The sequence below is a fragment of the Schistocerca americana genome, chromosome 2 (assembly GCF_021461395.2).
Source record: "Schistocerca americana isolate TAMUIC-IGC-003095 chromosome 2, iqSchAmer2.1, whole genome shotgun sequence".
In the NCBI taxonomy this organism is placed as follows: Eukaryota; Metazoa; Arthropoda; class Insecta; order Orthoptera; family Acrididae; genus Schistocerca; species Schistocerca americana.
Window position 1 is genome coordinate 699,129,525 of NC_060120.1, and position 27,915 is coordinate 699,157,439.

Sequence of the window (27,915 nt, forward strand, 5' to 3'; positions counted from 1 at the left end):
ATTGTAAACTTTCTTAATTTGCTTGTTATCTTGTTTTTTAGTGACTTCAATGTTGTTGTAATCAGCATAAAGATTTTTTTTGTGACTAACTATCTTGGCAGGTCATCGATGTACGGGGTGTTTATAATTAAAATTAAACTTCCAAACCATTGTTGAAATGACACCACTGGTCAGAATGATGTCAAATTGCAATGGAATATTATTGGGGAAGGGGGAAAATCTATGGCAGAAGAAAAATAAATAGTTACAAAATATAACGATAGATGGTGCTGTAAGCATCATAATTTGGTAGTGGTTGACAACAAATGAATCATACAACAATGCCTAAGATCTACGTTTGACATTAAACAAAGTGTATTACTCACTGTGTATGGGTGTTAGTTACGTAAGCCCATCAATCACAACAAGGTCATGTCACATCAGATGGGAAAAATCGGTTTTTAATTGTCCTGAAGCCAAAAACCGCATAAAAAGCATCAATCACATCAGTTTTTAATTATCCTGAGGACAAAAATCGCAAAAAAGCATCAATAAAAATCTAATCGGATTACTAATTTCTGTGTGACTGGCCCAAAACATGTTCAATGTGCTGTCCACCATTCTCTGCAACAAGTTGAAATCGAGAAACAGCATGTTCCACAACTGTACGAAGTGTTTCTGGGGTCATGTTCAAAATGTGTTGCACATTGTGTGCCTTCAGTGCAGCTATATTTGCAATTGGAACACTGAACGCAACATCTTTCAGATAGCCCCACAGCCAGAAGTTACTTGGATTAAGATCCGGACAGCCAGGCTGTAGGGAAATGGCGGCTGATAGTTCTAGCATTTCCAAAATGTCACTTTAGCAGCTGCTTAACTGGATTTGCAATGTGTGGAGGTGCACCATCTTGCATAAAAATGATCCTACCCACACACCCATGCTGTTGGAGAGCTGGAATGACATGGTAGTGCAAAAGACACTCACAGTGCTTACCCTTGACGGTACAAGTAAGAGGACCAGAAGCACTTCTTTCTTCTAAAAGATATGGCCCTTTGATAAATGATGTCATAAACCTGCACCACACAGTGACCTTTTCAGGATGAAGTGGTACTGGTTGATTTGCGTATGGATTTTCTGTTGCTCGTATTTGACAATTCTATTTGTTGACATATCCCGTTAGATGGAAGTGGCCTTCAACTGTCCACAAAATCTTCCACAGCCAATCATTGTCCACCTTCATGCAAGCAAGAAATTCTAAAGCAAAGGTCTCTCTTGCTGGCAGGTCAACAGGAAGCAATTCGTGCACATGGGTAGTTTTGAATGGATAGCAAAGAAGGATGTTTCATAGAATTTTATGCACCGTGCTCATGGGTATGTCAAATGTTCAGGCAATTCCCCATGGATTACATATTTGCACACCACCACTTGTCTCCTCCTGCATTGCTGTGGCCACTGTTTCCACTGATGTCGAATTAATTTGTTTTCTCCCTCTACCATGTTGCACACCAAAAGAACCGGTCTTTTCGAATTTCTGAATCATTTTCTCCAGACCAATGTCAGTCATCAGACCAACACCTTTTTTCAATCCCTTCAGTATCTGGAACTTCTGCAGAGCAGTGTGGGCACAGTCATCATTCTTGTAATACAGCTTTATACAAGCAGAGCGTGATCCTGCTTTGAGACAGTCATGGCAAACATCACAGATGCGAAAGGGGGCAAAGTCATGTATCCAGCATGTTTATACCAACTTCAATTGGTTGTGCAGGACAGTTGTTTTCATTTACATCTTCTGACGCATACAGCACCATCTATTGATCAATTTTCATACTATTTTTTTTTCTTCTGGCATACGTTTTCCCCCTTCTCTGATGATATTCCATTGCAATTTGACATCATTCTGACCAGTGGTGGTATTTCTCCAACGTTTTGAAAGATTAATTATAATCACCCTGTATATCATGACCAGTATTAGTCCCAAAATGTCATCATAAGGAACTTCTACACAAATGTGTTTTGGTTCTTATAAGTGTTTAACTGAATGTTTTCCCTTATAATAATAATAATTGCATGTGAAAGACGAAATAGGCAAAGGAATTTTTTTAAATCTATGCCTCTCTTAATTTTGTAATAACTTGCTTGAGTTCATCTATCAATTACACAGTATATTTTTAAATGAATCATATTTTTCTTACAGGTCCATTTGCAGTACACTCTATTTCTGAAACAAAATCCACCAGAGTTGTCTGCGAAGAATCAGATGGCCCTGAAAGTGAGAGAGGTGTTTTCCTTAAGAAGCATAGCGTTACACATGAAGAAATACAAGGATCTCAGTCACCATTTGTAAATGATCAACCAAAAAATGCAGACAAGGGGAAACTGTTGGAAGAGAAATCCGCTGAAAGATATGAATTTTCTAAAGAAAAGATCCATCCTACAGAGTTAAAAAGGGAAGGACCAATGTCAGGTGTTACATTTGAGGAAATAGAAGACAGCTCACCAAACACACCTGATATTCACGATATTAGTCACAGGGGAGGAACAGCAACTGTTGAAGAACCTGAGAGTGAAGAACAGCACGTGAAACGATTGAAGATAGATGTCAGTAGAGGTGTGTCCATTGTGTCACTTTCTGAAGATGAGGCTACCAGCAGAGCTAGTTTGTCACCAGGGGCTATCAGTGAAGAAACCTTGGAAGTACACAGAATTGAAATTGGCAGCGTGTTTCAGGGTGATGTAAAGGATATTCCAAACGAAACTAAGAAAGGAAAACTGTGGGAAGCAGAAGGTGCAGTTGAAGTTCCTAACTCTCAGGAGGAAACTTTAATTTCTGATGTTGGTTCAGAGAAAGATAAAGGAAAAATGTATGAAAAACAAGATATAGGTATAATTGAAAGCAAACCAAAAGATGTTACAGGCAATGAAGACACACCAGAAAAAAATGCTCTAAAGAAAGGTCAGCTTTTGGATTCTGATAAAATAGATGGTATATATTCACTGCAGGCAACAGAGCCGCATCTGATAAATGAGATGCCAAAATCACAGACAGGTAAAGAAATTATCTCAGACACCAAAGAAGACATTGTAAATGGTGTTCCAGAAAATCAGTTACATAGGACTGTGTCAGAGGAAAAGGCTCAAAAAGCAGTGTGTGAGGATGATCCAGAAGTAGAAGCACTCCTGAAACGTATTCAAAAGCAGCGCAGTGTTTTGGAAGAAATCTTGGATAAAGAAGGAGAGCGAAAAACTGAAGGTACAGTATTAACGCTCGAATTGCAAATAGATTTGCACTCCTCAGGCAAAGTTGGTAGATAAATTTTAATATCTCATGGATATTTAAGTGTGTGTTTCATATAAAAATATATCTTGTTTTTTGCACATGTTCCTACAAAAACCCTGAATCTTTTAAAAGGCATTTTTCCTTATGAAATTTTTATGACAGGTACAACAATGAAAGACTTGTTGACAATTACACTTTTATGATTCAATACATAACCACATGTGGCTGCGGTGTTTACTTTCATTTGCACAATTAGACCAAAGGAAAGTGAAAGTAGAGGTCATATAATACACAAGACACATGTAATGCTGGGTTGGAGTGTATCCCTGAAAGTGGGCATTGTTTGTGGTTTCTGTTTTAACTGTCTGACACAGATTTCGTGGAAGCATCTCTCATTATTATTATCATTATTATTATATCTTGATATTGACAGCTTGGACCACATAACTTAAATACATCGTCTTTTTTTTTTTTCATGCTTCCTGTTTTACCAAAACTCCTTCACCTTATCTCCATGTTGTTTTTTCTTTCTTCTTGATTTCTTTTTTTTTCTGCTTTGAAAGCCATCTAAATTCAGTTATCATTTTTATTATTATTATTATTTTAATAACAGACATTAATTTCAACTCGTATGCCTTATAGTGATATTCAAACTTATGTAATTGGCTTGGAAGTATTTACAACAGTGACAGCTGATTGCATGTGATCTACCATTTGAACTGGTACCCATCACCATGTTAATAATTAATATATTTAAATATTCATCATTGGCTAGCATCAAAACATCAATGATGTATGTTTATACTTGAAAAATAACTGTTTTCATAAATATATGTTGATGATAGGAAGGCAGAGGCCTGTTACATTTTTAGCAAGAAATTGACGTGCATATCAAAACTGGTAGAATTTTGGGGAGGTTGATGTAGTCTGCAAGACATACTGATTGGATAATTCACTGGACTGCTTATAATTTGGATTGTTTTACTGTCTTGCTACAGAGTCATGAGGTTACATTGAGTGTATACAAATGAGTGTCTTTGGCTGATTTTTATTTATTATTAGGTGGAAATTCATTTGACAGTCTCACCACAGTGAATTGCACTACTTTCTCCATACTTTTCTCTCATATGGTAATGTATATAAAGTAATATATAGTGTACTATGATATCAAAAGCCTCAAGACAAGCCACTGGCTGTACCCATTGTGATGTCAGGCTTCTTAGCCGAGGTTGTGTAAGCACAGGCAGAATGTGTCATCTTCATAGACATATCTTAGTGCAGAAATAATTCATATTATTGACTTAGTTGCAACAGGGCTTGACTTTTATGAGTTCAGTATTCTGTCACAGAGATTCCATAGCAGATACATGTGCTTCACTCCACTGTTAGTGATGTTTTGTGAAGTCAAGAGGAGAGATGTGGACCCCTCACAGTTGGAAGTGTCATGGAAACACTAAATCAAATCATCTCTCTGGGTAACTTAAGAAGTGTCATACTCTGTTATATACAGTAGAAATTAATTGTCCAGTATCCTTGGCAACTATTGGAAAAGTAGAGAGAGAGAGAGAGAATCTATTGCTGTTCATGTACAGAGATCAGTCGCAATGAATCATTAATGGGTGTTAGAGCTTGACATTCTGAATCGTCTTGCTGCCCAGAAGTCATTGGTCACAGATACAAATATGTTTTGTGATTCATAGTGATGCAAGCAATACCATCATAAGTCAACAGAGAAATTAAAGGCAGTTTTATGGAGAAATGAGTCACAGTAATGATGTGTCACTCAAATGGTCATGTTTGGGCTTGATCCCCAGCAAGTAGTATTTAGCTGGGAGTGTTGTAAAATGAGAGGGTAGGGATGGCAAAATGAGTGTTGCTGTCAATTAAAACATTTTAAAGAATACCATACTTCCCAGTCTGTGCCAACAAAAAGTATTTGAAAGTATTTGTGTGGAGAGTTAGCATTAAATGTAAGTGAGATGTGTTTGACAAACAACACAAGGAGCACTGGAATAGAAGTTTTTGTAATGTGATGTTACTGAAGAATGCTGAAGATTTGATATGCAAATCAGATAAGAAGTGAAGAATTACTGCAAAAATTAAGAGAAATAAAAAATGTTGTGGGACAACTTGACTAAAAGCTTGATAGGTTGATAGGCATCAAGGAATAGTTAATGTGGCAATGGAGAGAAGTGCAAGGGATAAAAATTGTGGACAGAGACCAACATTTAAATATGGTAAGCCAGTTCTAATGGATATAGACTGCAGTTTCCATGCATATATGGAAAGACTTAAAATAGATAAATCATTGGGGAGTGGTGCATCAAACCTTTCATCAGACTGAAGTCTATAACAACAACAACAGTAATTCATTTCTTTCTCCCATAACCATTAAAAGCAAAAAATGGCAAATTCACTTCATTGTTTATGTTTTTACTTTATATCTGCATTACTTCCTTCTAAGAATTCCTCACACTTTTTGTCAGTTTGTCTGTTAGCTCCCTCTGTAGAGTCTTCAGTTAGTTTCCGTGTGGATTCTTAATTTAATGTTGTTGTGTAGTCCTTCACTATAGCCTTAAAAAAGGAGATCTGTCATAATGAAAAGTTGATACCTATTTAAATAAGTAAGTGTTTTATGTAATAAGATCAGTAGCTTCAAGTTTCTAGAGTAGACTAATTTATATCAGTTTCTCTTGAGTAATGCTGCAATAAGCTCTGCTTCTCTGTCCCATACAATGCATATGATGTAGTTTTCCAAAGCACAAAAATTCTCATCTGTACTACCATCATAACATAGAATCCTTCCTTAAACTTGCACAGGATGTGTGTTGCTTCATTTATAGTTACTGTTTAAAATGTTTTTTTTCTTGTAAAAACTACAAGAATGAAAAGGTATGGTGATTTGAAAACCACCATTGCAAATGTGCAAAACATTAAAGTCATATCTTCCGACGATCTGTGTCTGTAAAATCATAATTTAAATGTGAATCACAACCATTTATGAAACTATATCATACTACTGGGAGCTACAAGAAAATGCATGTTCCCTTCTATGTTTTCAAATTTACAGTCACCATTTTTTGCAACTAATTAAAAAAAACAACAAAGATTTTGAATGCTGATGAATTATTAGCACTGTGTTCCAGAAAACTAAAGTGTACTTATCTATTTACACGATACATATTTCAAGATAAATTTGTACAGAAGGAAAGTGAGGCAGAATACACAGAATGCAAAAGTAAACAGAAAATCTGTCTCAAACGAGGGAACAGCTTCTTCTGGAGAAAGAATTATTTCAGGTTTGATAGTTCATTCCTGAAAACTTCTAAATCAGTTAATAGAGTCCTTAAAACATTAAGATGATATATGTTAAAGATCAAGATTTATATCTTTGCTCCAGTCATATAAACAAATAATTAGTTGAGCTCTTCAACGAAACTAGAAGCACTTCACTCCCTGATCCTTACTGAAACTGAGCTACAAATTCCTTCTTAATTCACTTGTTATCAATAGGATTTGAAACTCTAGTGAAAACGATAAAAAAATCTCATGTGTTTGATAGACTGATACTAACATGCAGAAGACATCTATTTTTTACATTTATAATTAGATGTTATGTTTTCATGTAATGAAACAGGTCTATTTTTTTAACATTGCACTACTAGGAAATCTGTACTGGTTTTAATTGACTGATTGATTTATAAAAGGTGATTCATTATAAAGTATTGTCTCATATATTTCAAAATGTGTAAGTTGATACAAAAACTACTGATATGTTTAAATACGGCATCCAAGTAGTCTGACTTTGAAGAGGCTGGAATCAGATAATATAAGAGCTGTATGTGATTTGTGGTCTAATTATACTCTTCTAAATTTAGTTTACTCTTATACAAGTATATTTCCTGCTTCAGATACTTTAAAATATTTGAAATAACTGATTAATAGTTGTAAAGTGAGTTACTCATGAATATAATTCTGTTTTATTTACCAGCTGTGCTATCCACTAACATGTTCTCAGAATTATTAGACATGTTAGAAAATTAGTAAAGATCTAATAATGCAAGTGCTATTTTATTATTATTATTATTATTATTATTTTTTTTTTTTTTTTTTTTTTTTTTTTTTTTTGCTTTTTATGCTGTGCTTTTATTTCATTTATACATTTAACCAGCATTATTTAACACATATATTTGTAAGAGTTTAGCAGTTTTTATTTTTGCTGTGTGAAATAAATATTATCTCTATTGTTTTAAACAAACAGATTTTAATGTCTATATTTCTCTTTTTAGTTTTCTGCAGTTTCAGTTTTTTGGTGTATGGGGTGATGTTACACTTCATTTCTACTAATAAAGGGAATACTTCAGGAGAACAAGAGCTGTTTTGCAGCAGTTTTTACGTTTTTAAATGTATTCATGCAGTACTTCTATTGCAATAGAGCACTGAAGTAATCAAAAATGGACTTTTTAATGCCATTAATAATAATGCTTCAGGTCTGACCTATCAAAAGATCTGGTAAAATATATGTTTGCCATTCTTTATGAAACAAATAGGATATTTCACTTAAAATCAGAAGCTAATTTGTTTTCCATCCATAATGAAAGAAAAGTCTATTTTTTGTGTTTGTATTTTTCCTGTAGTTTTTATTTTGAAATGAATCATCAATTTTTAATATATCACTACCATGAATTTTTTGTGTTTGTAATGTTCCCATCCAAAAATGCAAAAGAATGAAATTGTGTATCATAATGTGTAGTGAATGTTTTTTTGACATCATTTAATTTCCTTGATTGCTTGATACTAACAGACTCATGTATTTGGAGTGCATGTTCTAACAGTTTGCCTTTCATTTTTATTGACTGTTCAGTGATGGAGACAAGCATATTTTCTGGAAGCAGGTATGATACATGGTAAGTTCTGTCAATATCATTTAGAAATTTAATTTTAATCAGTTTATGTTAACTCTAGTAGCCTGTAATTTGGTAATCTATAGTACAAAAGGGAGCAGAAGTAAATTTTACTTTAAACACCATGGAACATAATTACACCTCATGTTTAATAATCATAATTCTAAAGCTGTAAGAAATGTATATTATTGCAATAAAAGTGGATCACTTAATAGTTATAACATAAAATTTTGGCCAGTGAATGGGATGCCTCGACAGTGCCATGTCAGCTCCTTACCGTAAATTTTACTTGTTTCATTTCAAAATATGTATAACTTGAAGAGCAATCCTCTAGAAGAAAGATTGCGGCTTTCATTAAAATGAAGTGGTGAATGGTAAATCTGTACCTAAAATTTAGAGCTGTTAATATTCTCTGCCTTTCGAAATACTGTTATTTTCAGCGGCAAGAATTTTAACACAAATCTGTGCATGTATGGCCACATCTTGTGTATTAATTGGAATGAGGGAATAGAAATGTGGAGGTATAAGGCAAATAGAATAGGGATGAGGAATATGGTGGAATGTAGCAAAGAGTATAAATGCGTAGCAAATTAATATGAGGGCAGTTCCCCATGTAGAGAAAGAACAAGGAGAGAAGAGAGACATGAAAGAACAAACAACCTATAAAGATGAAAGAACAACAAGAAAAAAGAGCCATTTGTTTAAATATGAAAGAAGAGAGCCTGTTGAATCAAAGACAAATTCAATAAAGAAAACAGATTAATTAAGAGACGGAATTGTTTCCCAGTACTACTTTCAGGAGGCAAGATACGTAGAACTGCCAATGGATGCATGTAAAAGTAAAAGGGGCACACTGCCTTGTGTCTCAGGAATAATCATTCCTTCATCAAGGAAGAGAGAGGGGAAAAAAGGAAAGGCAGTGTGCTCAGAGGGGTACTTGTATGTTGTGAGAGTGATGGTAGACAAAGGTGAACATGGAGGCATTTCTCCTCCCCAACGAAGCAACTACATTTTCTGAAAGCTAGATGGTGTGTCACTTTTATATGTGTCTATCAGCAGTACTATTTATTTAGCCTCCTAAAGCTAAGTACTGGCCAACAATCCTATCAGACTCATTCGTACCTTCATATTCTCTAGTGAATTTATGTGTAGTGTCTGCCTTAATGTCCAGTTCCTGGTTGTGTCCAGGTAGTTTTTCCACAAGGTGTGCAGGGTCTTTCTTAGAGTGCATTTCTAATTTGCCCTCTTATCAATCAAAGAAGTCTGACCATTCAATTCACTCTTATTTCCTTATACCTGATGTATGGTAAAGAAAATCTCACTGTTTATTCCATAATATAAATTAACAATTACTTTATATGAATGTACTACATTGCTGAAATTTTGTAAAAATTAGTAATAAGAATTCTGTTAAAAGTAATGTGCAAAAAACAAAATTAAAATTGTTGAACAAAGTTTTTTACCTGATTTCCTGTTCACAGGCTTAGCTAATTCAAAAAAAATTAATGCATGGTATTGCAGTACCTATTTCAATAAATAGAGCAGAGCATGTAACCACCAGAAGGTACACAGCATCAAGTGTGAAGCTCTGCTGTAACCGGTGGATGCCTCGTGGCAATCAGTGTGGTAATCAGATCTAATATGGGCCCAACAAACAAGTGCAATAATTCCAATAAGAACTTTACAGATGTTTTGCAAGCAGTCTTGTAGACAAAACAGTAGTTTCTCAATACCATACCAATAACTCTCTGCCTGCTATTTGGTTTACCTACAAGTCTGCTGAACAGGAACCAGATCTTTTAATTTTTGTAGCAGGTCTTCAGAGGAAGTGTCATCCTTTAAGCATCTGGCATTTAAAATTTTTCAAAATTTCATGTGAACTCTCTCTCACCAGTCAAAGAAACATGTTATCATTTTACACTGACATTCTTTGTGTACACTCCATACCCCCTGTTAGTCTGACATGATATGTGTCTCAAACACTTGCAGCAGCCAAGTATGGAGCATACAGTTTTTTTGTACGCAATCTCTTCTGTAGAGACTCTCCAATTTCCCACTGTCCTACCAATAAGTTGAAGCTTGCTATTTGCTTTGTGTACAGTTGAGCCTATGTGACTTCCAATTCATGTGTTTACAGATTGTGATTCCCAATTATTTTTGATGAGACTAGAGCTAGTTATGAGTCATTAAGCCTGTTGTCAAAGAGTACCAAACTTTTACGTTTCATTAAGTGTACTACTTCACATTTCTCTCTGTGGAGACTAAATGCTAGTCTTTGCACCAGGCAGCATTTTATATATATATATATATATATATATATATATATATATATATATATATATATATATATATATATATATATATATATATATATATAAGTGCTGGCAGGTCGACAGACAAACAAACACAAACATACACACAAAATTCAAGCTTTCGCAACAAACTGTTGCCTCATCAGGAAAGAGGGAAGGAGAGGGAAAGATGAAAGGATGTGGGTTTTAAGGGAGAGGGTAAGGAGTCATTCCAATCCCGGGAGCGGAAAGACTTACCTTAGGGGGAAAAAAGGACGGGTATACACTCGCACACACACACATATCGATCCACACATATACAGACACAAGCTTGTGTCTGCATATGTGTGTATATATATATGAGTGTAATTGGATATTTATGAAAGTTTTATGAGATATTATTTGTTAATATTGATAACTGGATCATTGGCAAAAATTCTGAAAATACGGATAATACTATCTCTCAAGTAAATAGTATACCAGATAGGTGATAGTGGTGCTTATACTCCTTCCCAGGGTGTAGCAATTAAAACTTTTGTCTCAGCCTGTGACTCTCCAGTAAGAATTACATAGCCCTTTTTGACTGCCAAGAAAGTTTTCACTCAATTACAAACTTTTTGCTATACGTTATTATGGTAGTGGATCAAAATTGAAGGTCTAGAAAGAACTAATAGAAATTAGTTATCTTTATCCATGGCACTCAGAATACTGGTTTTCTAGGTAGTACTTTTGTTCTAAATAGACTGTTATGTTTAAAATGTCCAAGGAAGTCATTTTGTTCTAAGTAGGCCATTTATTCTTAAAATTTCCATGGAAGACATGTTGTACCAGGTAAGCTATTAGGTATGTTTAAAATTGGATTATGCTGTAGGATTTTTGTTACAACCAGATATGAGTGTTACAGGATGTCTGCTCTGTGAAACAATTCTAATTCCTTTTTTATTTATTTATTTTACCTGCTCAAGGGATCTTCAGTAAATTAAGAGTCTACAGTGGAGCTAAATCTATTATAGTTCCTATACAGAAGTAAATAGAATTTCATTGGGACTAAGGTCCCATGTTTAGTTTTAGTAATTTCAGCTACTGCTGAACTCCAATGTTCCCATGTTGGAGTTTTAGTGATTTCAGCTACTTCTGAACTCCAATATTCTATTCTATTCTGTTATGTTCTACTCCATTTTATATAATACGTAACACAGCCCAGATGTACTTTTGGAAGGATGTATTTTGATCACCAACTCCTCTACTTCATTTTTATTTTTGATATTGTTTGTGTGCCAAGGGTAGTTGGGACATAGGCTCTCTCTCATCTGTAATCATTATGCTAGTTATGTACTTCACATGTGTGTGATAGACCATTCCTGCAAACTTAAACAACTCTCTATATTGCCTAAATGAAATGATTTTATCTCATGTGAGAAATGGGTAACACTATCCATTTTACTGAACCTTCTGTGCATGAACATCATCAAAGAGGTCATGTGTGCTTATTTCCAATAAGTTGTGAGGTTCCTAAAACTTATTTGGCAAGCAATACGGCTTCTTATAAATGTAAGCAAGAAGAGTTGAAAAGTGATACAGTTATCTTTCTGACCTCTGTGCTAGATCAAAACTATGATGACACGGACAGTGGCTGAAAATTAAGATATCTGAAATCTGTGTTGCCACTAAAAAATTATCTCAAACAAATGTGCTGATGTAGCACATGTGGCACACATTATATGTCAGCCTAGTCGTGACTGACACATAACTGATCATCTTCAGCTCTGGGACCTTTTTTTTTTAACATAATGACTCATTAGGTCATTGTCAGAGCATTCAGGGAGCCATGTGTCATAATGATGATAACTCTGTTATTCATTATATATTCTAAACACAGTTGATGTAAACTGTAAAAAATGTTTTCTGTATGTATATGTGTATTGTAATAGAAATGAGAGCCTCTCATAGAATGCCACAAATCATATTTATAATTACCAATTGAACAACATTGACATGAAGATGAAAGTGCTAAAAACAATTACCACAAAAATTACCAAAATAAAAATTTAATGGAATCGTATTGTTTCATATAGTAATCAGTAACATATGATCTGGGATTATAAATCTGAAATCAGATACATGCCATTTCAACAAAGTGCAATTAATTCTTTTGTGAGAAACTGGCTGCAAGGTAATGATTGTGGGAAGTGCCTAGAATCGAGTGGTCGTGACTTTCATTTAATATTAACAACATAAGCATAAGAAAATCTGAATCATACAATGAAAAGTGATAATGTAAGTTTCTGTAAAATGATTGGTATCAAAAGAAACAGGAAATTTCAACCAATTTTATGTTGTATTTGAAGTTAATTATATTGCATTATCGCCAGCTATTAATATCTGAAAATTTAGGATACAGAAACAAACAAGGTTCAGTTAGAAACAATCACTTCAATATTGCCTGAATGCTTGTTACTAACATTCAGTTATTGATGAGCAGTAAATTCAAGATAATTGTATCTCCCATGTAATATGTTTCTGTCATTGGTAAGTTTCCAAACTGTCTGGTTAATTTTCAGAATTGAGACAACATATTAAAAGAAATTTGCAAAATGAGAAGCAATTGTGTGTGTGATGAAAATCTACTGCAATCTGAAGGACTGTTAATTTTTAGATCTTGGGGCACAGAGGTTGAAAGGTGATTTATCTTAGGACAGTTACCTAGGTAGAAAGGGGTATCTGGTGAAAACTGTAGGAAGTACCCCTATAGTGTCTGTAATGGGTGTTATTTAGAGAATCTAATGACCTTACTATCCATTGAAATTAAGAAGGAGAGACTTTTTAACTGGCTATCTTTTTATTTCCTGAAAGTAGTACGTAAAAATATAAATATTGTATTACAGTTCTGAATGGCTGTTAAGTAGAAGGTTCAGGGTTCGTCCATTTCTCCCTCTCTCTTCTCATGCGTGCTGTAACATATTATTTGTGTTATATTTTTCAGATTACAGGCATGCACGATACAAATGGGCAAACAGACCAGACTTTGTAGGTTCTACACAAAAATCACCACCAGAGTTACCAGTATGTGATATTGTTGATCATTAATTCAACGTGGAGATTTCCTTGCTGTATGGCTAATATATATTTTTATCTAGTACTCATTGAATTATTGTTTCCAAATGGACAGTATTATAAATAATGGTGGCTCATCTGGAAATTATCAGGAACTCCTTACACATTATCTAGAAAACTTTGAGAAGTATTGCTTTGTGTTTTAAACAGTGAGGTGAAACATCAGCCACTCTTTTGCCCTTGAACAGCAAATCAATCCTTGTGTGAGACATTCAGAACATAACACAAATCTGAGATAATAAAATACTATTCACAGTCATCTGGTTCCACATTTGTATGTCTTCCTCCTTTATAAGGTGAAAACTACAAAAGGAGAAAATTGCAAATACTTAGGAATACATCTTTTGTTAGAGTTACATGAACACATGTTTGAAAATAATAAAGACAAGCACTGTTGAAAAATACTAAGTGTGAACCATGAGCAATATGTTAATATATGGTATACAAAATCTCATCAGGTTTCATTATATATTTTTGTGGAAAACAGTCAGAAACATTTTTTATTTCTAAGCTAATTTCTGTATTAAATGTCTTTGATTTATGAAACGTAGACATCTGACCTTCAATGTGCATTATGAAATACAGAATGAAAAAATTGTGCTAAAGTGTCCCAAAGCTATGTACTTCCTTTTACAAAATTACGTAATACATAATTTGAATATAAGTCATATCCAGTTATATATTGTCACTAATTTTTTGACTAATTTTGATTGTTAGTTACCATATTTTACAGTTTTTTAAGTAATTCATATAGCAATTGTACTATTCCTTATAGCTCCACCAGAGATAAATTCGTCAAATTTGGAAGACAGAGAAATATATGAGTCACTTGGAACTGTGTTTGAAGTAAAGGCAAGTGGAATTCCGAAACCAGATGTGAAATGGTGAGTTGCTCAGTTTCTTTGCAAATTATTGATAGTATCTTATTTACAAATAATGTATTTACTCATAATTAAAACAAACAAACAAACAAATAAACACACACACACACACACACACACACACACACACACACACACACACACACCAACACCAACAGTGACACATCCATACTATGTTTGCAATACACATGCGCAAATATTTTGTTTCATTATATTAAATTTTTCTTCTGTTTCTCTCACCTCCCAACCCTGCTTCCCCGCCCCCCCCCCCCACCTCTCTCTCTCTCTCTCTCTCTCTCTCTCTCTCTCTCTCTGTGTGTGTGTGTGTATGTGTGTGTGTGTGTGTGTGTGTGTGTCAGGGGTTCGGGACTTGCTACACTTCTCTCAATGTTTTGACATGTATGAAGGAAAGTCTGGGACGGAATAGCAGCTTGTCACATAGGGGATGTGTTGAGCGGTTGACAGCCACATTTAAAGTACATCTGTTTTCAAGTTCTAGAGTTAGATGCTAATATTCTGCAACAACTAATCATTTAATAAATATAATTGTTGTTTGTGATGGATGATTTAAGGTCCTATTATAAGGTGACACATTTACAAAATTTATTTCTACCCTTCATTTTCTTTCAATATATTTTCTCTATATATTAACTGATGAGTTGTAGCACTAAGCTACAGTAATAGCACTTCCCTCTTCTATATGGCTGGCACAGGCTGTACAATTTCTGTGTAATTTACAAAAGAATTCATATTTAGAGTATTTTTATTCAAAAACAATTGTCTGATTTTATCACAGGTACAAAGATGGGGAAGAATTAAAGTCATCAAACAGAATAACCATTTCTGAAGATGGAGACACATACAAATTAGAGTTGAAGGATGCACAGACAAGTGATGCAGGTGTTTATAAAGTGAAGGTTACGAACAGGCTCGGAGAGAAAACACAAGAAGCGAAGCTCAGCTTGAAACGTGAGTTGCAGATCCAGATCAGTGTTCACTTGTAAAACAACTGTTTCATTGTGTTCTAGAACCTTAGTTGAGCCTGATTCTCTGCTGGTAAAGTGTGTGCCAGGAAATCAAAAGGTTGTGTTGATGAATCCCAGGAAGAACACACAATTTTTCAGTCTGCATTTAACATAACATTCATTTTTCAATGAAATGTAGATATGCCAGGGACAACATCTAGTTTGGATCCCACATTGAACTATAGGTCCTCTTTCCCCCGTAAGATTACTGTGGTAGGTTCAGCGCACACTAGTTGCCAAAGTAATGTCCAGTAGAAAGATTTGGCCACACAGAATTATTATTATTATTATTATGTTAGAGAATGCAACAGGGGACCCTGAAAGAAGAGCAATGACATTAACTGGACTTCACAAAATATGTGTAGTCTGACATTGATTCAGAATTATGTCAATCACATCAGGAACAATGTTATCCATGTCAGGTGCACATGCAGTCAGGTAATAATGTGCTTGCACTAACAGCACTAGTGAGCAGGCTATGACTAAGCATAGTTGATTTTAAAAGAATGTGTTTGAAAGAAACATTTGATACAGGTAAATAATACTAACATTTATTGCATTTGTAGAACATAAAATTTTTTATTTTTTGCAAGTGATGAACTATTTTGTGTTATATTCCAAGTTGCCACAAAACTCTAGATGGTCTCCATTGTATGATTATGAAGCTGGGACCATTTTATGGTTATTATGCTTTTCTTGACAGAAAAAGTTGTTCAGAACTAAAAGTTAACTGAAACATGAGCTTGACCATGTTTCTACATACTTTGTTAAACTCTTCTACGTGTATGCCACAATACCACAATAACGAGATTGTTCCACTGTGTTATATCAGCAGAGTGTAATTATGTAATAATCTCTAATTGCATTTCTGAAGGTACAGCACATACTGCAACTGTGTAACTAAATTATGCAGGCCAATCAAATATTATTTTTGAATATTTTTTGTTCAGTAATAGCTTAATCTTGTGATTTCTGAACACTGAATCCATATCTGAATTCAGTTGTTCTTCTATTATGTACAGTTTTGGCTCAATTTGATTTCACTATGAAGTAGAAAAGTAACACTGCAAATGTAATTGAAATGAAAAGTAATTTAATTATTTTGGTATAAACAAAGATTTTATTGAAGTATAAACATGAAAACACCTCCTTTTACATAAGCTTTATGTGCCAATTGGCTTTTAATTCCTTTCACTCATATCGTTAGATCATCTTATGTAGCTTTTTATCCAAGTAATTGCTTGTTGTTCATATCTATGAGGATACCAATGCTACTTTCCAGCCATATCAGTATTCAAACAGCCCTAACATGATATTTTCATCAGTTTCATGTCTTGATGAAAGTACAAGGTGTTTCACCACTTTGTAGCATTTGTTATATTCAACTTACAACTATAAATTGTACATCAAATGAAAGAGCAACTCAAACAGTTCTACATCTACATCTACATCTACATTTATACTCTGCAAGCCACCCAACGGTGTGTGGCGGAGGGCACTTTACGTGCCACTTACCTCCCTTTCCTGTTCCACTTGTGTATGGTTCGTGGGAAGAACGACTGTGAAAGCCTCCGTGCACACTCTAATCTCTCTAATTTTACATTCGTGATCTCCTCAGGAGGTATAAGTAGGGGGAAGCAATATATTCGATATCTTATTCAGAAACGCACCCTCTCAAAACCTGGCAAGCAATCTACACCGCGATGCAGAGCGCCTCTCTTGCAGAGTCTGCCACTTGAGTTTATTAAACATCTCCGTAACGCTATCACGGTTACCAAATAACCCTGTGACGAAACGCGCCGCTCTTCTTTGGATCTTCTCTATCTCCTCCGTCAAACCGATCTGGTTCGGATCCCACACTGATGAGCAATACTCAAGTATAGGTCAAACGAGTGTTTTGTAAGCCACCTCCTTTGTTGATGGACTACATTTTCTAAGCACTCTCCCAATGAATCTCAACCTGGTACCTGCCTTACCAACAATTAATTTTATATGATCATTCCACTTCAAATCGTTCCGCACGCATACTCCCAGATATTTTACAGAAGTAACTGCTACCTGTGTTTGTTCCGCTATCATATAATCATACAATAAAGGATCCTTCTTTCTATGTATTCGCAATACATCACATTTGTCTATGTTAAGGGACAGTTGCCACTCCCTGCACCAAGTGCCTATCCGCTGCAGATCTTCCTGCATTTCGCTACAATTTTCTAATGCTGCAACTTCTCTGTATACTACAGCATCATCTGCAAAAAGCCGCATGGAACTTCTGACACTATCTACTAGGTCATTTATATATATTGTGAAAAGCAATGGTCCCATAACACTCCCCTGTGGCACGCCAGAGGTTACTTTAACGTCTGTAGACGTCTCTCCATTGATAACAACATGCTGTGTTCTGTTTGCTAAAAACTCTTCAATCCAGCCACACAGCTGGTCTGATATTCCGTAGGCTCTTACTTTGTTTATCAGGCGACAGTGCGGAACTGTATTGAACGCCTTCCGGAAGTCAAGAAAAATAGCATCTACCTGGGAGCCTGTATCTAATATTTTCTGGGTCTCATGAACAACTAAAGCGAGTTGGGTCTCACACGATTGCTGTTTCCATAATCCATGTTGATTCCTACATAGTAGATTCTGGGTTTCCAAAAACGACATGATACTCGAGCAAAAAACATGTTCTAAAATTCTACAACAGATCGATGTCAGAGATATAGGTCTATAGTTTTGCGCATCTGCTCGATGACCCTTCTTGAAGACTGGGACTACCTGTGCTCTTTTCCAATCATTTGGAACCCTCCGTTCCTCTAGAGACTTGCGGTACACGGCTGTTAGAAGGGGGGCAAGTTCTTTCGCGTACTCTGTGTAGAATCGAATTGGTATCCCGTCAGGTCCAGTGGACTTTCCTCTATTGAGTGATTCCAGTTGCTTTTCTATTCCTTGGACACTTATTTCGATGTCAGCCATTTTTTCGTTTGTGCGAGGATTTAGAGAAGGAACTGCAGTGCGGTCTTCCTCTGTGAAACAGCTTTGGAAAAAGGTGTTTAGTATTTCAGCTTTACACGTGTCATCCTCTGTTTCAATACCATCATCATCCTGGAGTGTCTGGATATGCTGCTTCGAGCCACTTACTGATTTAACGTAAGACCAGAACTTCCTAGGATTTTCTGTCAAGTCGGTACATAGAATTTTACTTTCGAATTCACTGAACGCTTCACGCATAGCCCTCCTTATGCTAACTTTGACATCGTTTAGCATCTGTTTGTCTGAGAGGTTTTGGCTGCGTTTAAAGTTGGAGTGAAGCTCTCTTTGCTTTCGCAGTAGTTTCCTAACTTTGTTGTTGTACCACGGTGGGTTTTCCCCGTCCCTTACAGTTTTACTCGGCACGTACCTGTCTAAAACGCATTTTACAATTGCCTTGAACTTTTTCCATAAACACTCAACATTGTCAGTGTCGGAACAGAAATTTTCGTTTTGATCTGTTCGGTAGTATGAAATCTGCCTTCTATTACTCTTGCTAAACAGATAAACCTTCCTCCCTTTTTTTATATTCCTATTAACTTCCATATTCAGGGATGCTGCAACGGCCTTATGATCACTGATTCCCTGTTCTGCACTTAAAGAGTCGAAAAGTTCGGGTCTGTTTGTTATCAGTAGGTCCAAGATGTTATCTCCACGAGTCGGTTCTCTGTTTAATTGCTCGAGGTAATTTTCGGATAGTGCACTCAGTATAATGTCACTCGATGCTCTGTCCCTACCACCCATCCTAAACATCTGAGTGTCCCAGTCTATATCTGGTAAATTGAAATCTCCACCTAAGACTATAACATGCTGAGAAAATTTATGTGAAATGTATTCCAAATTTTCTCTCAGTTGTTCTGCCACTAATGCTGCTGAGTCGGGAGGTCGGTAAAAGGAGCCAATTATTAACCTAGCTCGGTTGTTGAGTGTAACCTCCACCCATAATAATTCCCAGGAACTATCCACTTCTACTTCACTACAGGATAAACTACTACTAACAGCGATGAACACTCCACCACCGGTTGCATGCAATCTATCCTTTCTAAACACCGTCTGTACCTTTGTAAAAATTTCAGCTGAATTTATCTCTGGCTTAAGCCAGCTTTCTGTACCTATAACGATTTCAGCTTCGGTGCTTTCTATCAGCGCTTGAAGTTCTGGTACTTTACCAACACAGCTTCGACAGTTGACAATTACAATACCGATTGCTGCTTGGTCCCCGCATGTCCTGACTTTGCCCCGCACCCGTTGAGGCTGTTGCCCTTTCTGTACTTGCCCAAGGCCATCTAACCTAAAAAACCGCCCAGCCCACGCCACACAACCCCTGCTACCCGTGTAGCCGCTTGTTGCGTGTAGTGGACTCCTGACCTATCCAGCGGAACCCGAAACCCCACCACCCTATGGCGCAAGTCGAGGAATCTGCAGCCCACACGGTCGCAGAACCGTCTCATCCTCTGATTCAGACCCTCCACTTGGCTCTGTACCGAAGGTCCGCAGTCAGTCCTGTCGACGATGCTGCAGATGGTGAGCTCTGCTTTCATCCCGCTAGTGAGACTGGCAGTCTTCACCAAATCAGATAGCCGCCAGAAGCCAGAGAGGATTTCCTCCGATCCATAGCGACACACATCATTGGTGCCGACATGAGCGACCACCTGCAGATGGGTGCACCCTGTACCTTTCATGGCATCCGGAAGGACCCTTTCCACATCTGGAATGACTCCCCCCGGTATGCACACGGAGTGCACATTGTTTTGTTTGTATATCTGTGCACAAAGGAAAGAATATGGAATAACCAAGAGTAACTGAAGAACGTGTTGAACGAGTGAGAATCTTTGATGTGGGGACTCAAGAAACCCCTTTGGAAGGCTAGTCGTCAATTAGCAATTCGTCCAGTTGCACACATTGTGTATGTTTCTCCAACTCAAGTTTGGTGAAGTGTCGATTCATCACTGAAGACGACACAATCCAGAAGATCTTCATCATCATGCAGCAACATTTCGTTTGAAAAGTTGTCATGTAAGCTATAATCTGTAGGCTTTAGAACTTGTAAGAACTGAAAATGGTAATGATGTAGTTTAAACATCTCATTAAAAGTTCCCACACAGACTCACTGGAATTGCTAATTCATGAGTAGCCTTCCGAAGAGGTGTGTTGTGTCTCCACGTCAAAGACTCTCACTCGTTCAATGTGTTCTTCAGTTACTCTTAGTTATTCCATACTCTTCCCTTTCTGCAAAGATATACAAACAAAACTGTTTGAGTTGCTCTTTCATTTGATGTACAATTTATAGTTGTAAGTTGAATATAACAAATGCAACAAAGTGATGAAACTGGTATATTCATTTTGAAACACCCTGTATTTACTGTGTTCTTCACTGACAGCACCCAATTTTTGGAAAAAAGCCAAGGTGGTTGCTCAAAAATTGAATCTTGTGGCTCATCAAGCATCCTATCTTCTTTAACTTTTCCAGCATCTTGGGTAAAATGGAAATAAAATTGAGTCCTTTTAGCTGCCCAAGGACTTAGCAACAAAGTCTTTGAACAGTATTCAAGAGTCTCTCTCATTTACAGTCATTTTTGATTCAGAGTTGGATTTGAACAAGGACAGAAGAGAAAACATCTTACAGCAATACTTGGAACTTTCTTCATCTTTAGGTAAGGTGTTTTCAAACTGTTTCACTGACCCAATTTTCTATGTAAAAGCAGTAATATAATTTTTTCTGTTTCACAAGGTCTTTGGGAAAAAAGAAGAAAATTCACAGATCCTGTCATAATATTTATGACGCATACTAACCAGTGAACCACTGCTGCCAAAATTTCAACTTTGTATTATTATTGATTGAAATATTATATATAACATGCTGTTGTGCTTTTCAGTCTGAAGACTGATTTGATGCAGCACTCCATGCTAGTCTATGCTGCACCAGCCCCTTAATCTCCGTATAAGTACTGCAACCTACATCCATTTGTATCTGCTTACTGTGTTCATCTCTTGGTCTCACTCTATAATTTGTAGCCCACAACCCCCATCCCCCACTTACCTCCAATACCAACTGGATCCTATCAACCAATCTCTACTTTTGGTCAAATTGTGCCATTGAGCATTTTTCTATAGTACCACATTGCAAAGACTTCTTGTTTCTCCTTGTCTGAACCGCTTGTTGTCCACATTTCACTTCCAAACAATGTCACACTCCAGATAAATACCTTCAGAAAAGACTTCGTAACTTTTAAATTTATGCTTAGTCTTTATAAATTCCAGTTGTTCAGAAATGCTCTTCTTTCAAGTGCAAGTCTACATTTTATATCCTCTCTATTTGGAAGAATGCTCAAGATTAAATTGGTAAATCACATAACTAATAAGGAGGTGCTGTATGGAAGTGGGAAGAAAGAGAATTTATGGCAAAATTTGACAAAAAGTAGAGATCAGTTGATAGGATACAATTGGTATTGGAGGGAAGTGGGTGATGGGAGTGGGGGACTAAAAACTATAGAGTGAGACCAAGGGGTGAACATAGTAAGCAGAATCAAATGGATGTTAGTTGCTGTACTGATATGGAGATGCTGGGGCTGTCGCAGCATTGACTAGCATGGAGTGCTGCATCAAATCAGTCATCAGACTGAAAAGCACAGCAACATGTTTTATACATTATTTCAATGAATAATAATACAAAGTTGAAATTTTGGCAGCAGTGGTTCACTGGTTAGTGTACATCATAAATATTATGATAATATCTTTGAATTTTCTTCTTTTTTCCCAGAAACCTTGTGAATCAGAAAAAAATTATGTTACCACTTCTACATATTAAATTGGGTCCAATGAAACAGTTTGAGATACCATACCTACAGATGAAGAAAGTTCCAAGTATTCCTGTAAGATGTTTCCTCATCTGTCCTTGTTCAAATCCAACTCTGAATCAAAAATGACTGTAAATGAGAGAGACCCTTGAATACTGTTCAAAGACTTTGTTGCTAAGTCCTTGGACAACAGAAAGGACTCTATTTATTTCCATTTTACTCCGAGTTTAAGAAGATAGGATGTTTGATGAGCCTCAAGATTCAGTTTTTGAACAGCCACCTTGGTTTTTTCTCCAAAAATTTATTTTACCATCCAAATAAAAAGCTTGTCAACTACTTTTAGTGTCTCATTTCCTAATCCCATTCCCACAGTGGCACCTAATTGAATTTGACTACTTTCCATTAACCCTTGTTTTACTTTTTTTGATGTTCATCATATTATCTCCTTTCAGGACACTATTAATTCCAGTCAGCTGCTATTATAATTAGAACTCCATTGGCAAACCACAAATTTTTTATTTCTTGTCCCTTAATTTTAATTCCCTTTTCAAATTTCTCATTTACTAATGCACAGATTGAATAACATCATGGATAGGCTGCAACATGGTCTCACTCCCTGGTCAGCTACTTATTGCCTTTCATGTCTTTCAACTCTCTGTAACTGCAATATCGTTTCTACACAAATTGTAAACTACTTTTTGCCCTCTGTATTTTATTCCTGTTATCTTCAGAATTTCAAAAGGTGAATCCATTCAGTATTGTCCAAAACTTTCTGTAAATCTGCAAATATTATAAATATAAGCTTGTCTGGCATTAACCTATCTTCTCAGGTAATTTGTAGGACCAGTATTGTCTCACGTTACTACATTTCTTCAAAATCCAAATTGAATTGATCTTCTTCAAGGTCAGGCATCTGTCAGTTTGTCCATTCCTCTGTAAATAATTCATCTCAATATTGTGCAACCATGACTTATTAAACTGATAGTTTGATAACATTTGCAACTGTCAGAATTTGCCATTTTCGGCATTTGAATTATTACATTCTGTTACGGTCTTGTTGAAGTCTGGGAATACCTCACTCATTCATATTTCTTGCACACCAGGTGGAATAATTTTGTCATGGCTGGATCTCTCAAGGATGTCATTAATTCTGTGGGAATTTTACGTACTCCAGAGGCCTTACTTTGAATCAAATCTTCAAGATCTGTCAAATTCTTCTCTTTCTGTAATATAACTTTAAAGTTCATTTCCCTTGTATAGTCCCTCCATATATTCCTTCCACCTTTCAGCTCTTCCTTCTATGCTTATTATTGCTTTACATCTGAGCTATAGATATTCGTAATGCAGCTTCTCTTTTCTCCAAAGATATCTTTAATTTTCCTATGGATAGTCTATCTTTTCCTTAGTTATACATGCTTCTACAGCCATGCATTTGTCGTCTAGCCATTACTGCTTAAACGTTTTGCACTTTCTGTCAATCAAATTTTGTAGATTCCTGTATTTCATTGTTCCTACTACATTTGTTGCATTTTTATATCTTCTCCTTTTGTTAGTTAAATTCAGTGGATGCTATGATTTCCAAGGATGTGTACTAGCTCTTATATTTTTACATATTTGACCCTGTGTTTATTTCACTATTTCATCTCTCAAAATGACCCATTCATCTTTTAGTGTCTTCCTTTCAACTTTTCACCCAAATGATGCCTAAAGTTCCCTTTGAAACTCTCAGTAATGTCAGATTCTTTCAACATATCCAGATCTTGTCTTCTCAATTTACTACATCTTCACAATTTCTTCAGTTTTAACCTACAGTTAATAAGCAGTAAATTATTATCAGAGTCCACATCTGCTCCTGAAAACATCTTACAGTTCAAAATCTGTTTCCGCAATCTATGTCTTGTTGGCATATAAACTTGTAGCATTGTGGTGGGTATTCTAATGTTCTGATGACTTAAAGTGTGAGAGTGGATCTGGGTTATATTGGCTTATTCCTCCAAACCACCTTCCACTTCTTTACGAGATGATTTACTTTGCATTTGCAGCCACTCTTCATTACTGAATAGCCAGCTGCTGGAAACCCTCTTGACTTCTTCTCCATCGAATAACACTAGGTACGGGAATTTTTAGACTCTTTCTACTTATGAAATAAGTAGACATACAAACTTTACTTTTTGTCAACTAACGATGTATTTGATCTCCGTACACAATAAAAATTTCATTTTCCACGTGAATATGTAACTTCCTGCACATATCTTGTACAGTCGGATATTAGAAACAAATTGAGCTACAGTTAAAAGAAAGTTGCTTTGGATACCATGACCTTTCTTAACATGAATTATAAAATGAGTCATTCCTCTAACAAGGTTGCATCAAGAGTCTACAAGAGTACCTTTTTTCAACTGTTCTTGTTTTAATAACAAAAGTCAATGACACAATAAGCACAGAGCTGCATATAAACTCCATGGTTCTTCCTTACACACTCACTAAAACATCTATGGATTGCCCGAGGTACTTGTCGGTGCCGTCCGACCGCTGCGTCTACTTTCTTCCCGCAATTGATTTTAGACCTGCACACACAAACGTGATGAGTAGTAGGTAGGATTCTATCATCCCACACTCATATCCATAATTTCATGTGTTTGAAGTGGTAGAAGGTTGAGTGGTTCTAGAATTTACACAGAAATTCTCGAATCACTACAGTATTGACTTTGTGTGTATTTTGGCCCCAACAATGTGTTCATTGTGCTGTTCATTGCATATTACCTAGATTTTCTATTTTCTTATTCATTATTAGACCTACTCCTGCATTATCCCTGTTACATTTTTTTTTGATAACCCTGTACTCATCTGACCAGAAGCTCTGTTCTTCCTACCATCCCCCTTAACTATTTCGCCATATATAACTCCAATCTATCAATTTCCTTTTTTTTTTTAACTTTCTCACCCTGCTACCTGACTAGGGGTTGTGACATTACATGCACCAACCCATAGAATGCCAGTTTTGTTTTTCGTGGTGATGATATGCTGCTGAGTAGTCCCTGCTCAGAGATCTGAATTAGGGAGCTATTTTACCCCCAGAATATTTTACCCAAGAGGACACCCTTATCATACAAACCTACCGTAGAGCAGCATGCCCTGGGAAAGACTGTGGCTGTAGTTTACCCTTGCTTTCAGCCATCTGCAGTACCAGCACAGCAATGCCAGGTTGGCATTGGTCAGATCAGTCCATCATCCAGACTGTTGCCATTGCAGCTACTGAAAAGACTGTGACTGCTTTTCAGGAGTGACATGTTTGTCTGGACCCTCCATAGACACCCCTCTGTTATGATTGTACCTACAAAACAGACTGTCCCACTGAGGCACACAATCCACCCCACCTTGCCAATATCCATAGTTCATGTGGGGGTATAAAACATATATAAGAGGTTCATCCAGAAAATAAAGACTTTTTAGTTATATAAAGCGAAAAAAGTGTATTTATTGGAAAAACAGTTCAGTTACATATGTAAAGCTTCTTCCACTTCTCCACATAATCACCACCTTCATTTAAACACTTGCCATATCTAGTCACAAGCTTCAGAATTCTCCTTATAGTCTTTTGCAGACACACACACACACACACACACACACACACACACACACACGGCACACACACACACACATAAACGCACACACACACACACACACACACACACACACACACACACACACACACACACACACAAAGAGACATAAAACTTAAGGATGAAATCAACTTTTGCATGGTGTGGCACTACCAAACAACATAGCTCAATGAAACTTGGACCATGCACAGAAGAAATGCTACAGATAGTATACAAAGTAACTGAAAGAAATACTCAATGACACTTTTGTTCAAAGACAATAATTACGCAGAAGTCACTGCAATTCATCGTGGTCTTCTGGATGTTAGAAATGGTGGTAGATCATTCTTAATATGCTGTGTGATCACTACAAATGCCAGTGCATGCTCTGTAATGTGCTCCCAAGCTGGCCACAGGGCTGGTAAGGTGTCTTTGTGGTAGGGTGGTCCATCCATCCACCAGTGCAGTTGACAACTGTTGAATGGTCATTGGTGCATGTGGACATGCTGCAGTGCATCTCCCCAATGCACTTCACACATGCTTGATGGGATTTAATTTGGAGAACTAGCAGGCCAGTCCATTTGCCGAATATCCTCTCATTCCAAGAGGTCCTGCACATGCTCTGTTTGTTACAGTCGCACATCATCATCCACAAAAATGAAGTAGTCTGTTGCCATTCCTTACCTATTAGCATGTCGAACATAATGTGAGACCTAGGTCAGTGAAATATGTTCATAGTGTCATATTAATCTCTGATAGCCCTAGGAAATATAAACAATTGTAACATTCATTATATATAAAAACAAAGATGAGGTGACTTACCGAACAAAAGCGCTGGCAGGTCGATAGACACACAAACAAACACAAACATACACACGAAATTCAAGCTTTCGCAACAAACTGTTGCCTCATCAGGAAAGAGGGAAGGAGAGGGGAAGACGAAAGGAAGTGGGTTTTAAGGGAGAGGGTAAGGAGTCATTCCAATCCCGGGAGCGGAAAGACTTACCTTAGGGGGAAAAAAGGACAGGTATACACTCGCACACACGCACATATCCATCCACACATACAGACACAAGCAGACAGACAGAAAATATGTCTGCTTGTGTCTGTATGTGTGGATGGATATGTGCGTGTGTGCGAGTGTATACCTGTCCTTTTTTCCCCCTAAGGTAAGTCTTTCCGCTCCCGGGATTGGAATGACTCCTTACCCTCTCCCTTATAACCCACTTCCTTTCGTCTTCCCCTCTCCTTCCCTCTTTCCTGATGAGGCAACAGTTTGTTGCGAAAGCTTGAATTTTGTGTGTATGTTTGTGTTTGTTTGTGTGTCTATCGACCTGCCAGCGCTTTTGTTCGGTAAGTCACCTCATCTTTGTTTTTATATATAATTTTTCCCACGTGGAATGTTTCCTTCCATTACATTGATATCAATTGTAACATTCATTATACTAGATTGCAGTGTAAATGAAAGTGTGTAATGTCAGCATTGTTTTTTACATAATCATTATTCCTTTTGTTAATTTTACTTGGTGATTATAATTTTCATTTTATTGTCTTGATGGATTAGTACATTTTGTCTTGTATTCATTCTGGTACTACTGATTTTTATTTGAAGATATCCAAGGTGATAACTGCACTTTGTTTTCACTGCAATATGCTTGCTATATAACAGGCCACAACTATGAGTGCAACTGAAGTAAATAAAGTTAATGACACTCATCATTGACACCATCTTCTCTTACGTTTCCATCTCTCTCTCTCTTTCTTTTTCTCTTCCCCTCCTCCCCCTCCCCCTCACCCACACCTTCCCCACCAACTTCTCTGATCACATCTTCATTTATTCAACAATTCCATAATTTGTGTGGGATGGTCTAAAAGAAGAGCTACAGAGGATAAGCGATGGGCTGATGGAAGTCAGAATAATGACAATGTGAAGAAATATAGAGGTGGTTCTGGTGTATGCTCCTAAATTGGGCTGTACGTTTCAAGAGATGGAGTACTTTGAGGAAGAACTACAAAAGCA

General features: G+C 36.6%; 1 protein-coding gene across 3 annotated transcripts in view; it reads left to right on the forward strand.

Annotated features, from left to right (window-relative positions):
* LOC124593678 (obscurin) overlaps positions 1–27,915 on the forward strand; it is a 688,571-nt gene that overhangs the window by 369,957 nt on the left and 290,699 nt on the right. For 2 of the 3 annotated variants that reach the window (XM_047131972.1, XM_047131973.1), the window contains 3 exons: positions 2,175–3,230; positions 14,342–14,450; positions 15,244–15,416. In XM_047131972.1, coding sequence (XP_046987928.1) covers positions 2,175–3,230; positions 14,342–14,450; positions 15,244–15,416 — 1,338 coding nt within the window. The remainder of the gene's footprint in view (positions 1–2,174; positions 3,231–14,341; positions 14,451–15,243; positions 15,417–27,915) is intronic. The other variant, XM_047131974.1, reaches the window with a different exon arrangement.